Consider the following 13,441-nt stretch of genomic DNA (forward strand, 5'->3'; position numbering starts at 1 on the left):
AACGCTCAGCCTCAGCAGAGGCTCCTGAAGAGAAGCTGCTGAGCTCTTCAAAAAGGCCCTGTTTTTTAAACAGAATATTCTTGTAGCTGAGCTACTACCTGTCCTGAGCTCTGACAGGACATATGCACTCCCATTCCTTTTCCTTCCAGCTGCTGGTGATCAGGTATGTACTGTATCACACAGAGGGCAGCAAGGAGCACAGACATAACTGGGGCACAGAGAACCAGGGATAAACACTAAACTCTCAGTCTTAGATACTTGTTATATCTCTGCTTCCAGTTACTCAAGTCAGTTTTGAGAGGCAATTGGACTGGGAAGAGGAGTCGTGCGGTTATAGTCTTGGCTTTGTCAGTGTATGTGACCTTGTAGAAACCAACTTCATCTATTTGGAGCATTAATCTCCTTTTCTTCAAAATGGGAATTGTAATCTCTACTTTTCCTGCCTTAAAACTGTAGTATGAGAATTAAACAACAAAGTGAATTCATCAGTGTTCTGTAACAGTTAAGTTCTATACTAATATAATGATTGTCTTTGGGAAGAATTTTGTAGACTGTCACCAACACTGATGCTGATAATCGTGAACATCTTTATGTACAATTATATGAGGAATATGAGTCCATGAGAGTCAGGGTGTCAGTGGGATCACTGCTCAGCACATCTCTGCTCTCTCTCTGCCAGAGGCCCTAAGATAATATCTCTTTCTCCCAATAAATTAGACAATCTGATTTAGACCTGAAGAGAGCCTCAAAAGTGCAAAAGTCTAGTGGAGGAATCAGCTGTCTCTTTTCTGATCCGTTAATATGGAGGTGAATGTCTTTGAGAAGATAATGTAGAATAATTGCACTAAAAATTACCCTGTTTAATCCCTGCTACATCTTTTTTTTTTGCTCACCCATGCATTCATATATTCATGCATTCATTCAACTTTCAGCAAACTTTATTAGGTTCCAAGTCCGTTTCAGGGTTGCAATTCTATTGATGTACAATTCCTTCTCTCTGGTGCTGGCCATGAGTTGCATTTATCTTTTTTTTTTTTTTTTTTTTTTGCCTCCTCATACCCTTTACCTGACAAAATATAAAATGCAAGGACTATATTTGGAAGAGGAACTCTAGTGGTGCAGTGGTTAAAAGCACTCTGCTGCTAACCAAAGTGTCAGCAGTTTGAACCCATAAGCCACTCTGGCGGAGAAAGATGTGGTGGTGGTCTGCTTCCATAAAGATTACAGCCTTGGAAACCCTATGGGACAGTTCTTTTCTGTCCCATAGGGCCACTATGAGTCAGAATTTACTCGATGGCAGTGGGTTTGGTTCGTTTCAGTTTATCTGGAAAGGGTTAGGGAAACCATAGCTGGGATAGAATACTATGAAGACCCCTTTTCACTAAAAGGCAGAATGACCCTCCCCTGTCTGGAGATAGATGGGTGAAATAGATTACTTAATGTTTCTTCTATCTCTCAAACTCTCTGAGATGTCTCAGAGTAAGAAGTGTGGAAATCAGGTTCACTGTGAGTCCTCTGGCTAAAATGTCACACATGTATTTAAGCTCTTGTTGCATCTCTCCTTTATTTGCAGAAAATTTATCCTTCTTTATTTTCATTCCTTTTTAAAATGATCTTGTCATTTTCTCTCTCAATCACTGTTGTTAATTTCAGAGCCAGGTCGAGTTGTCCTTTGTGCTTCCCATGGTCTGTTTTCTAAATCCTATGCCGTCCATTTTTTGCTTCACAATCCGTCTCCTCTCCAGGGTTCCATTTCTCCCTCTGTTCTTCCTCTCTCGTAACTGCCCCTCTTTATATCTTTTTCTTGTTTTTCTTTTGAAATCATAAAACAATAAGGTTTTTTAATTATTATATTAATTATTAAATTGTGTTATTATTATTTGTCTTTATTTGAAGTGTGAGTGGTAAAAGGTATGGACCTTTTTTATGTCATCCTCAGCCCTTCAATGTCGCTCTATTTTACCGAGAAGGAAGCCACTTGAACGAGTACCCTCAGCTTCCCATTCCTCTTCCTTATAATATCCTTGTATCTTCACTTATCCTGTAGATTTTCTCTTAGGGGAAAATCACACAAACAATAGACTTTTTACTTATTCCTTCCCACCTGCTGCTGATGGCTTAAGCCCTTCTACTCTTTCTCCACTCTACTGAAAATATTCTCTAAAAAAAAAAAAAAAAAAATCAACAATGACCTCACTATCATAAACACAATTTTTTTTTAATTCTCCTACTACTTCATCTTTTTTATAGTCAACACTGATGACTTGTCTTTATTGATATTATGTGCTCCTATTTTCATTCTTTTTTTCTGATTATCTCTCTCTTTTCTAGTTCCAATTTAATTTGCGTAGTCCCAGTGTTAGAGAATAATCCCGTTTCTTCTGATTCCTCACTGTATATACTAGCAATTTTATCCATACTCAGGTCAGACATTCTGTAACTCAAGTCCGCACTCAAACAAATGATTGCTACATGTAATATTCTGTACACATTCTCCCAGGAATTCCTTTTTAAGCTCACATTCAGCATATCCTAAACTGAACTCGGCCCCTAAAACATGTTTCTTCTCTATTGTCACCCATCTTGGCCCATCTAATGTTATACATATGATGGAAACAGTTATCACAGACTTGTCCAAAGTAGGAAACTCACAGGTTTTTATTATTTATTTAAACTTTTCTGACCCCCGTAAAGGCTATGAAGTAGTAGCAGGGGATACAGTGTAGAGACTGATCATGGAAATTTGAAACACACTCTCAGAGTTTGAACCCCATTCTCAGCCCTTATGTGCTTTGTAAACTTACCCTGATCATGTCACCTGTCTATGCCGCAGTTGTTTTTTTTTTTTTAATCTGTAATATGAGCCTAAGAATAGAACATGTGTCATAGGATTGTTGAGAGAGTTGAATGACGTAATAAACATCAGGCATTTAGAAAGGTGATAGGCACATAATATATTTTTAAATGTTGTATGCACTATATTAATATGCGAATAACTCAATGTAGAGTGTCTTGCAATAAATGAAACTGAATAAAAGTTCTGAAGGCAGGAAAAAAGGAGACCCCCATCTGAGGTATTATAGGAAAGGAACTATGCCTGTGTGTCATCTCAATTGAAGCCCCAGAGGCATAACTCACTCTGAGAGACTTCAAATTTGACTTTCTCATTCTAAGTTACAGACAAAAGACTTTTCCTGGCCATTTCAGGTTTTTCTTCTTTTTTCCTTTGGCTTCAGACTTGATGCATACCTCATGTGCATCCGTATCCTCTCTGGCCCCAGTTTAGCTGCCCTGATGTCTCCTGGTCTCTCTCAGAATTAAGTTCTAAAGACTCTTTTCCTAGAATTACTTCTTTTCTGAAGGCCTGCTTCTTCTCAGATGTTCTTCAGGCTTCAGAATCACATACCACCACTTACCTCCTTATCCACCAAAATCTTTTATGTAGAGACAGGAGAGGCATCTCTCTGGTCAAAAGTTACAAGTTCAAGGATTTCAGTAAAAATTTGCTCAACACTTGCTCTGCCCTTCATGTAGGACTAGGCACATGGAATGATACACAACATAGTAAAAGCAGTCCCAGTCCTCAGGTAAATTACAAACACATTCGAAGGCACATCACATGCATCTGATTTTAGTAGAAGATTATGCAAACTTATGTAGTACCAATTTCCTGTATATGCAATACAGATTGTCAGTGCTTTAGTGATTGAATTGGAGATTCATCAAGGAGGAACATATGAAAGAAATACCATTTGAAGCAACCTCATTAAACCTCTGAGAGGCTAACACTGGTAGACCATACGTCCATAACACTAAACCACATGACACCCATAGGCTATAGCAATCTTCTGTAATGAACCCCTTCCGAGACCCTATAGGGAAAGGCTAGTAGGTCGGATCTCCCAATTCTCTCCCATTCCATCTGCAGAGGCTTTCTGGTTCACTGGTCCTGGGACATTTAGTTGAGTGGGAATTCAGCTCTATCCTTCATCAAGGATCTCATTCTATATTGCAGATTGGTGAATCCAAGGTTGTAAATTCATGACGTTTTCCATGGCTGGATTTCTATTCCCTTCTGCTCCATCTTCTCGACAGTAATTATAGGGAACCTTATCATCCTCCGTGTCATTCTCACTGATGCTACCCTCCATGAGCACATGTACTATTTCTTGGCTATGCTGGCCCTCACAGACTTGGGCCTTTGCCTTTCCACACTGCCCACAGTCCTAGGCATCTTTTGGTTTGATGCACAAGAGATTGGCATCCCTGCCTGCTACACTCAGCTCTTCTTCATCCATACCTTGTCTCTACTGGAATCTTCAGTTCTATGTCCATGTCCATTGACCACTATGTGGCCATCTGCAATCTGCTGCATTACTCTACCATCCTGACACCTGCATGCCTTGTGAAGACGGGACTGAGCTTAGAAGTGCCCTCCTCATCCTCCCCCTGCCATTCCTCCTTAAACACTTTCAGTACTGCCGCTCCCATGTGCTGGCCCTTGCCTACTGTCTGCACCTGGAGATCATGAAGCTGGCCTGCTCTAGCATCATTGTCAACCACATCTATGGGCTCTTTGTAGTAACCTGCACTGTGGGTATGGACTCCCTCCTCATCTTCCTCTCCTATGTCCTTATCCTATGCACTGTACTGAGCATTGCCTCCCTCCAGGAGCGACTTCTGGCCTTCAATAACTGTGTTTCCCACATCTGTGCTGTGCTACTCTTCTACATCCCCATGATTGGCTTGTCTCTTGTGCACTGCTTTGGTGAACATCTGCCCCGCATTGTACACCTCCTCATGTCTTACGTGTGTCTTCTGGTACCACCCCTCATGAACCCCATCGTCTACAGCATCAAGACCAAGCAGATCCGACAATGCATTGTTAAAAAGTTTGAACTTGTAAAGACACTTAGGGGTTTTCAGCAGAAGTAGGTTAGGATAAAGAGTGCATGTTTGGTCATAAAGCCCTTAGAATTTTAGTTTCAGCTACGCTATAGCAAAAACAACTAACTCCATTATCAACAAAAAAGGAATTACCTGTGTGATATACTGACTATGTGACTTTGAGAATGTTACCTACCTCTCTGTTTTTTAGCTCCCTCAGCTGTAGAATGAGCATGAAAATAATTATGATAATTTCCTCTTATGGATTTTGTGAAGATTCAATGAGATAATTTATGTAAATCTCTTAACACAGTGCCTGACACAAAATTCTGAATAAATATGAAGACTATTGTTATCTGAGAAAATCCAAAAGAGGATATAAATTTTATTTTTAATTCCTCTGGGCAGTGGAACTTTTATCTATGACATATCTTTTTAAAATTTCTGACTCCTTTTGTATTACTTTATTAAAATTATGGTATTTTTAAATACATTTGCAACAGATTTTCACACACACATAATCACACCCCAAGTAATGCTGGTCTGGGGCTATATTAGAATGACTTTTTATGAAGGTGCTCACTAAACACACATCCACAAAGTTAAGAAAAAGAGCAGTTATCCTGGAAGTTGGAGGAAAGATATCAAATTGGAAGGAATAAATGTATTCAGGGATAATCCTCAAAGTAAGGCATAGAAGCTAAGAGTAATTGCTCACCAGCTCAGTGACTAGTCAAGGGATTTGACTTGTTCATTTATCTGTTCTCTACATTGCTGGTGTGGAAAGATGGGGGGAAGGCACATATTATTTTATGTCTGTTTGCTAGACATTTGTCTCATTTTTGTGTTCAGCCACATATAAAACAACACGCATGCATACACTACTGTTGTTCTTTGTGAATGTGTTTTGATGCTTTTGTGTGTGAGTGTGTGTATTTGGCTGTGCACTGCTGAATTGTGTTGGTAGATATGTCCCAGTTAGCTTGTTTGTTTATACGCGTCTCTATACATTTCACATGTATCTAGATACATGCAGAGTGAACTACACCCGTTTATATGTTCATGTAGGTAGATATGTTCTCCCTTAGGACTTTATCTGGTGTCATGGGAAGGAGAGAAAGTTTAGGCTAAACAACTCCCTTCTCTTTCTAGTTATCTTGGCTTGACTCCAGATACCTAGAGGAGGCCATTGGAAGTCAAGTATAGCCTCATCATACAAATAGGTAATTTGGGAAGAAAACTTGATATGCAGCTAGGTACCCAGCATTAGACAGGAGACCTAGAGGGAGGGGTGGATGGTGAAGAGAACTCCTTTTCCAGACTCACAGCAAGGACAGTCTTAGTGATATGCTAATTAGACAGTGGCATTTTGTGGTCTGCAAAACACTGGTACACCCTCCCCTAACCTGTCATATTTTTCTCTTTGTTCTAGAATTTGTTTTAAAAACTCATTAAAATAGGGTCTTCTGAAAGCATACTTCAACTCAGACCAGTACTGCCATCCAATCTGCCTAAGATACTAAATAAAATTCAGGCTTATGTTGTAAAGTAGTCTATGATAATAGAGACTCAATTATGTTGTGATTAAATGCAACTCATTTTAGGAAGGAAGACATTTCATCATACATAGGTGGTGCATGTCTTTGACTCTTGCTGTATTTTTTTTTAATTTCTCTTACTAGACTAATTAATTTAAGATCACTTTTAACATATTTATACTTTTTCTTATTTTATGATAAAAGAAAATTCATGGACATCTCTCACACTTAATTGAAGCAAGTTTAAGTATTTGATCCACACTACCTATGTCAGTTATCAGTTTATTGCCTCTCAGCTCCAAATTCACTTTTTGCTGATCTCTGATAACAGAGCTGAGCCTTGTAAGTATTTCTCTTTTGCCATCCTGCATGATGTTAAACCTTCAGCAGAGGGCACTGGACGTACAGTGAAGGAGGATGAGGTCTCTCTTCCTGGTTTGAGGATGCTTATCTAGCTGTGCTCCTGCAGTGTGTGTGGCTCTTTTTAGTAGTGACCGGTAGCCAGCAGCAGGTGGCAGCTCCTGTGAATGGCTTTGTATTTCAAGTTCAGCAGCACTCCCAAGGGCAGCTAATAACTTCTGGGGGTCTCTCAGCTTGCTTCCATGAAGTATGCCAGTGATGACTTCTCAGTCAGTCAACAGCAGCCCCTCTTCCTCAAGCAGCTTCCAGCCGGTGCCCCTGCTGAATTTCCAGAATGTCAACAGCAATCCATATGGGCAACATCCTGGCAAATTTCTCTGGCATCCCAGCAGGTGGTTCTCCACCCACCGGCATCAGCCTGATAATTACAGACCAGCTTTGGCACAGAACAACTTCATGAACTTCTCTGTCACCCAGTGGTCTTCAACCATATGCTCTCCAGTGAGGTCAGAATCCCAGCCTTGGGAAAGATTCTTCCCCTGAACTTTTGTCCTTCCTTGAATACTCTCCCTAAGCCTTGGAGTGTCCCTTAGTTATTTTGGTTGTTGTTGTTGCTATTGTTTGGTTTTTTGTTTCTTTGTTTATCTCTCATAATCCATTCCCCTTACTCCCATATCATTTTTGTTGTTGTTGTTGAGAATATACCCAGCAAAACACACACCAATTCAACACTTTCTACATGTACAATTCAGTGACACTGATCACGTTTTTCAGGTTGTGCAATCATTCTCACTCTCCTTTTCTGAGTTTTTCCCCCCCATTAATATAAACTCACTGCCCCCCTAAGATTCCTATCTAATCTTTTGAGTTACTGTTGTCAATTTGATTCTACATAGATAATTCTTAGTAGAGTATAATGCTCAAGGCAGACATTTTACTAGTTAGGTTAAACTAGTAGTTTAGCTTAACTAATAAAAGTTTTAAGTTAGTTTTAAGAAGATTTCAAAGGATATTTTTGGTTTGAGGTTTAAAGATTATCTCAGGGCAAGAGTTTCAGGGGTTCATCCAGCCTCTATGGCTTCAAAAAATTTGCAGTCCATGAGAATTTGAAATTCTGTTCTACATTTCCCCCTTTTGAACAGGATTCTTAGATAGAATCCTAGATCAAAATGTTCAGTAATGGCAGGAGCGTACCATCCAGTTCTTGTCTCATGGCAAAGGAGGCAGTTGTTCATGGAGGAAATTAGCCACACATTCCGTTTCCTTCTCCTATTTACTGACTCTCTTTCTTCCTCTATTGCTTTGGGTGAATAGAAACCAACTGCTGTGGCTTGGATGGCCACTTGCAAGGTTTTAAGACCCCAGGCACTACACAATGAACTAGGAGGTAGAACAGAAGCACTAAAAACGTTATTAGGCCAGTTAACTTGGATGTAACACGATGCCACAACTCTGAAACTCCAAACTATGGAACCAAGACCCATGAGGTGGCTGGTTGCATGTAAGCAACCTCAGGAGCTACTCTTTTCTTTTTTTTTTTTGTCGTTGTAAATATATCACACAACTTTTTCCAATTCAGCTTTTCACAGGTGTACAACTTATTGACAACAATTACAATAATCACCTTTACAACCTTACCCTTAATCAATACGATTTTTCCATCACTGTTAACCTCCTTTCCCCCTCCCTCACATCCCTGGTAAGCACTAATAAACTTTGATCTCTATGTATTAGCCTTTTCTTCACTTTTTTATGTAAGTGAGGTCATACAATATTTGTCGTTTTGTGATTGATTTCATTCAGCATAATGTCTTCAAGTTCCATCCATATTGTAGCGTGTATCAAGACTTTGTTTCTCCTACTGGTTAAGTAGTATTCCATTGTATGTATGTACCATATTTTGTTTATCCAGTCATCTGTTGATAGGCATTTAGGTTGTTTCCACCTTTTGACTATTTTGAATAGTGTTGCAAAGAACATAGATGTATAAGTCTCTGTTTGAGTCTCTGCTTTCAAGTCTTTTGGGTATATACCTATGCATGGAATTGCTAGGTCATATGGTAGTTCTATTTTTAGTTTTTTAAGAAATTATCACTATTTTCCACAATGGTTGTACCATTTTGCATTCCCACCAGCAATGGATAAAGGTTTCAATTTCCCCACATCCTCATCAACATTTGTTATTTTCTGTTGTTATTGTTTTTGTTTGTTTGTTTTTAATCATAGCCATCCTATTGGTAATGAAATGATATCTCTTTGTGGTTTTCATTTGCATCTCTCTGATGGCTGATGATGCTGAGCATCTTTTCATGTATTTGGTGGCCATTTGAATGTCCTCTTTGGTGAAATGTCTGTTCAAGTCCTTGTCCCAATTTATGATTGCATTTTTTGTCTTTCTGTTGTAAAGTTGTCAAAGTTTATATATATTAGTTATTAGATTCTTACCAAATATATAGTTTCTGACTCCAATATCGTTTTAATAAGACTTTATATTAAGCTTTCTTGTTAAAATCTTGGTGTGGTGTCTATCTCCTGATTAGACCCTAACGTACAACCTAAAGCAAATTCTTTGTATTCTCAGATCTATGAATCTTATTACTTAGTGAAACTCTTAACTCTCTTGGCCACAGATGCATCTTCCCCTACACCTCAGCAAATTTAAGATGTTCTTTCAGAACCTAAGTCTTTTCATTACCCTTCGACAAGCATCTGTTGAATAAGTCTTACAAAAATCTACCTCAAAAGGCAAGTTGAGGGCAATTTGCTTTCAGTCAAAAGTCTGTAAAAGTTAACATCTTGCATCAATGCCTGGATGTGTGTTTGGCAATCTGTCAAAAAAGACACAAGAGTCTTTGGGGAATTTGGGACTTTCTTTAATATTTCTACATTTTAACTTCCAAATGAAATCCAATATGCTGTATCTACCCCTTCCCCATCTGCAGATTTCTCACCGATTAGCTGAGAAATAACAATAATAGTCAGATAATAGGAGTCAGATAATAACACCTGAGCATGTGCTACAAACTGTGTCAAAGCACTCTACATGTACTATTCAATTTGATTCTTTTTTGGAAATTAAGACTAGAGCATCAAAATTTTAAAATAAGGTTTTGTCAGCTGTAAAAATTTTATTGCAGGAAGGTGTTCTCCAGATAGCTGTTAGGTGACTGCCACATACTGATTACTTACATCAAAATTATGAGTTTTCTTTAATATAGAACTATAACCTAGGATCTTGCCCAAGTATTGCCTGTGGTTATTTGTGGAGAAGGGGTTTCCTGACACTCAAGTAGGAGAGAAAACACTAGCAAGAGTGAAAAGGTATGCCTTACAAAAACTTCAGGAATGTTAATTGAAAAGTGTCTTTATAACACTCTTGTGAAAGTGGTCATAATGTTTGTCTAGTACAGCATTGAATATAATCATTTTGTTAAAATTCTAACTTTTTCAAATAATTTTTATTTAGTATTATCTTATTATTATAAAAGTGTCAATTTCCTCAGAAATTCTCAGATAGCTCTGTTGGACAAGAGGTTCAATGAGGTAAGTTGTTATACTCAATATCACATATCTAATAAATGTGTACACAACATTCTCCACCAAGGGTTAATGGGATGTGGCCAGAAGAAGAAGTCCACTACATTTCAAAGACCAGGCAGACCAATGAACTGGAATAAACTTTTCTGATTGCATTCCTCAATATATATGCCTTTATATTCTTGAAAGATCCCCAACAAGCTGTATGCTAATTAGCTGAGAATAAAAACACTGAAATGACCTCCCATCCCCCTCTTCAAAATATCTTCTCCATTTATCTCCAATTAGCTCATTTATGTCTACAAACAAAGGGCTGAGTTCTGAGTGGATCAGACATAAAAAGAAGAGATGGAGTCCCTGAGTCTAGGTAGGGATCAGAAGCACAGGCCACCGAGAATAAGCATCAATACCTTCACAGTATTTCCAAGAACTGGACTAGATCTGACATCATTCTTCCCCCTTGGTGATGGAAACAGCATTCAAATAAAAAGCTCTTGCTTTGGTGTCACATATGGTCATACAGACCCAGCATGCATACTGTCACATTCAATGTGCATAAGCTATATCGATACAATCATCATACATAAAACAATACCAACAACATGTTTTGCTTTCTTAAAGTTGTGAAGATTGTCCAAAACTTTCACCATATCCTTCAGCAGACTCTACATGTGCATGGCATCCAAGTGTCTCAGAAGACTACTTCCTTCCCCTCTTTCTCCTGTCCCCAAGGTGTGAGTTAAAGGAGGTCCAGAGAGTCAGTTCTGCTACAGAATTGATCAAAGACTCTTGAGAGGATCTCAGTGGGGACCTCAGGCAGTGGCATAAAAAGCAGGGATTTAAACATCCACTTTTCAGTTCTCCTCATTTCCCCAAATCCTTCATTTCTGTCTTCCTTCTTCCCTCTTATAAGGCCTGGACCCAGACTTGGTATGTGAGCAGTCAATATAGTGGACAGGTGTTTGGTGCTGGCTGAGCCTGAGCTCTGGAGAAGAGAATGGGAGAAGCAACTTCAAGGCACAAGAAAGACCGTAGAGGTGTCTGCTGCAGATAGTGCCAGCTACGTTCAGTTCTTAGTGACTTCATGGGATCCCAGGTCTGGTCTTAGCACTAGCTCAGAGAGAGCCAACCACTTTCTCACATCCATCCACTTCCTCGGTTTCCTGCCCAGAGAGTTGTCCCCTGTAGGGTATCGGAAGGAATACTGATGAGATCCATGGAGATAGGCGGGATAGATGGGCAAAATCAAGGTGCAGGAAGGAGATGGGCTCATGAGTATAGGTTCTGCATCTACCACTTAGCTTAAGGCACAGGGTTTGCAGAATCTGGAGTTATCCTCAAGCACCAAAGAGGTAGAAGAGAAGAAAGTAATCTGACCTTCTGTGAGAAAAGCTTGTCTGTGACCTAAAAGGATATTTCCCTGAGTGACCACAAAGTATGAGCAAAGTAATTTGAAGTAGTCATTAAACCTAGTAAAGTTCTTCTAAGACCTATTTTCCAAGCAGAGCAACTGGTGGCAGAAAGGCAGTATGTTAACATTCTACCATCCCCTGAATCCTCTCCCACCCTACCAGGGACAATGTTTTAATGCCGGTCAGGAGCAATGACATTCTCACCGAACCTAAGAATCTGTGCTGAGAATCTTTAAATGAGAAGCATTCTGAATAGTTAATTTACTAAAATCTCTCCTGCCTGCAGGCTGAAAGTGATCCTTCCCAAGCTGATGTCTCCTGGCTTCACTATTCTTTTTTTTTTTTTCTTTCTTTTCTTTATTTCCAGGGCTCCTACTCCAAAGTATCTTCATCCTTACGTCTCTCCAATTCCATTTCTGCCTTACCCCTTCCAACATGATTTTAAAGTCTGATTTTAAAAAGAGTCTGTCTTGAGCGGACAGCAATAAGAAGGTGGGAACTACCAGAGACTTTTGTTCTTTCTGTTTATCATTTGTCATTTAAACTTCCACTCATTTCAGGCTGTCTTATCTTAAGTAGCTGCTTGGATTTGTTGACATAAATTTTTCTAAATTTTCAGACTGATCTTTGAAACAGTCACAGATTGGCTGTATGACTTAGGCACACTATCAAATTTTTCAGACCCCAATTTTTTCATTTGCAAATTGAGGTAATTATACTAACCTTGCAAGGTTTTTCTAAGGTCTACTGTTCTTACAATGTTCCTGGTGCAGTGCTTGGTAAAGAATAGATATTCATCAGGTATTATACATCTTCCTTCTTCCTCACCCTATTTCATTTTCATGTCAAAAATATTTTGTGCTTAAATTTTGAGTTAGATTGTTAACGACCATGCAGTTTGCCTGTTAGCTTCTCTCCCTGCTAATCACAGTTCTTTGGAATTCACCACTGAACATAAACACAGCAGAAGCTGAGGAACACAGCACGAGGGCCAATCTGACTTTCAAGTGGACACTGAGTTAATGGCACTGAATATTAATAACACTGGTGTTCATAGTGAGAGAGAAAGTGTTTATGTATATGTTTGAGTGTTTCTCCAGAGTAATGCATTTATTGATTCAACTCAAGAGTCAGTACTTATTGAGGGCTATTAAGCACCTGATTTTATGCTGTTGTTGTTGTTGTCATCAAGTCGGTTCAGACTTATAGTGACCACACATACAACAGAACAAAACAATGCCTGGTCTTGTGCCATCCTCACCATCTTCGTTATGCTTGAGCCCATTGTTGCAGCCGCTGTGTCAATCCATCCCTTGAGGGTCTTGCACTTTTTTGCTGACCCTCTGTTTACCAAGCCTGATGTCATTCTCCAGGTATTAAGTCCCTCTGATAACATGTCCAAAGTATGAGAAAAGAAGTCTTGCCATCCTTGTTTCTAAGGACCATTCTAACCATACGTCTTCCAAGACAGATTTGTTTGCTCTTTTGGCAGTTCATGGTATAGTCAATATTCTTCAACAGCACCATAATTCAAAGGCGTCAATTCTTTTTCTTTGGTCTTCCTTATTCATTGTCCAGATTTCACATGCATATGAGGCAATTGAAAATACCATGGCTTGGGTCAGGTGCACCTTAGCCCTTAAAGTGACATCTTTGCTTTTCAATACTTTAAAAAATTCTTTTACAGCAGATTTGCTCAATGCAATA

The 13,441-nt window shown here is 39.1% G+C and overlaps 1 protein-coding gene across 1 annotated transcript; it reads left to right on the forward strand.

The window, feature by feature from the left end:
* Nucleotides 1-4,040: 4,040 nt before the first annotated feature.
* On the forward strand, nucleotides 4,041-5,057 carry LOC101355496 (olfactory receptor 51G1; the record flags this gene model as incomplete). The annotated part of the gene is given in 3 exon segments (XM_012559284.2): nucleotides 4,041-4,326; nucleotides 4,329-4,418; nucleotides 4,421-5,057. Coding segments are annotated over 3 exon segments (891 nt in total), but the record flags the coding sequence as incomplete, so codon positions are not given.
* Nucleotides 5,058-13,441: the final 8,384 nt, after the last annotated feature.

The sequence above is a fragment of the Trichechus manatus genome, unplaced genomic scaffold (genome assembly GCF_000243295.1).
Source record: "Trichechus manatus latirostris isolate Lorelei unplaced genomic scaffold, TriManLat1.0 scaffold00232, whole genome shotgun sequence".
NCBI classification, from domain to species: Eukaryota; Metazoa; Chordata; class Mammalia; order Sirenia; family Trichechidae; genus Trichechus; species Trichechus manatus.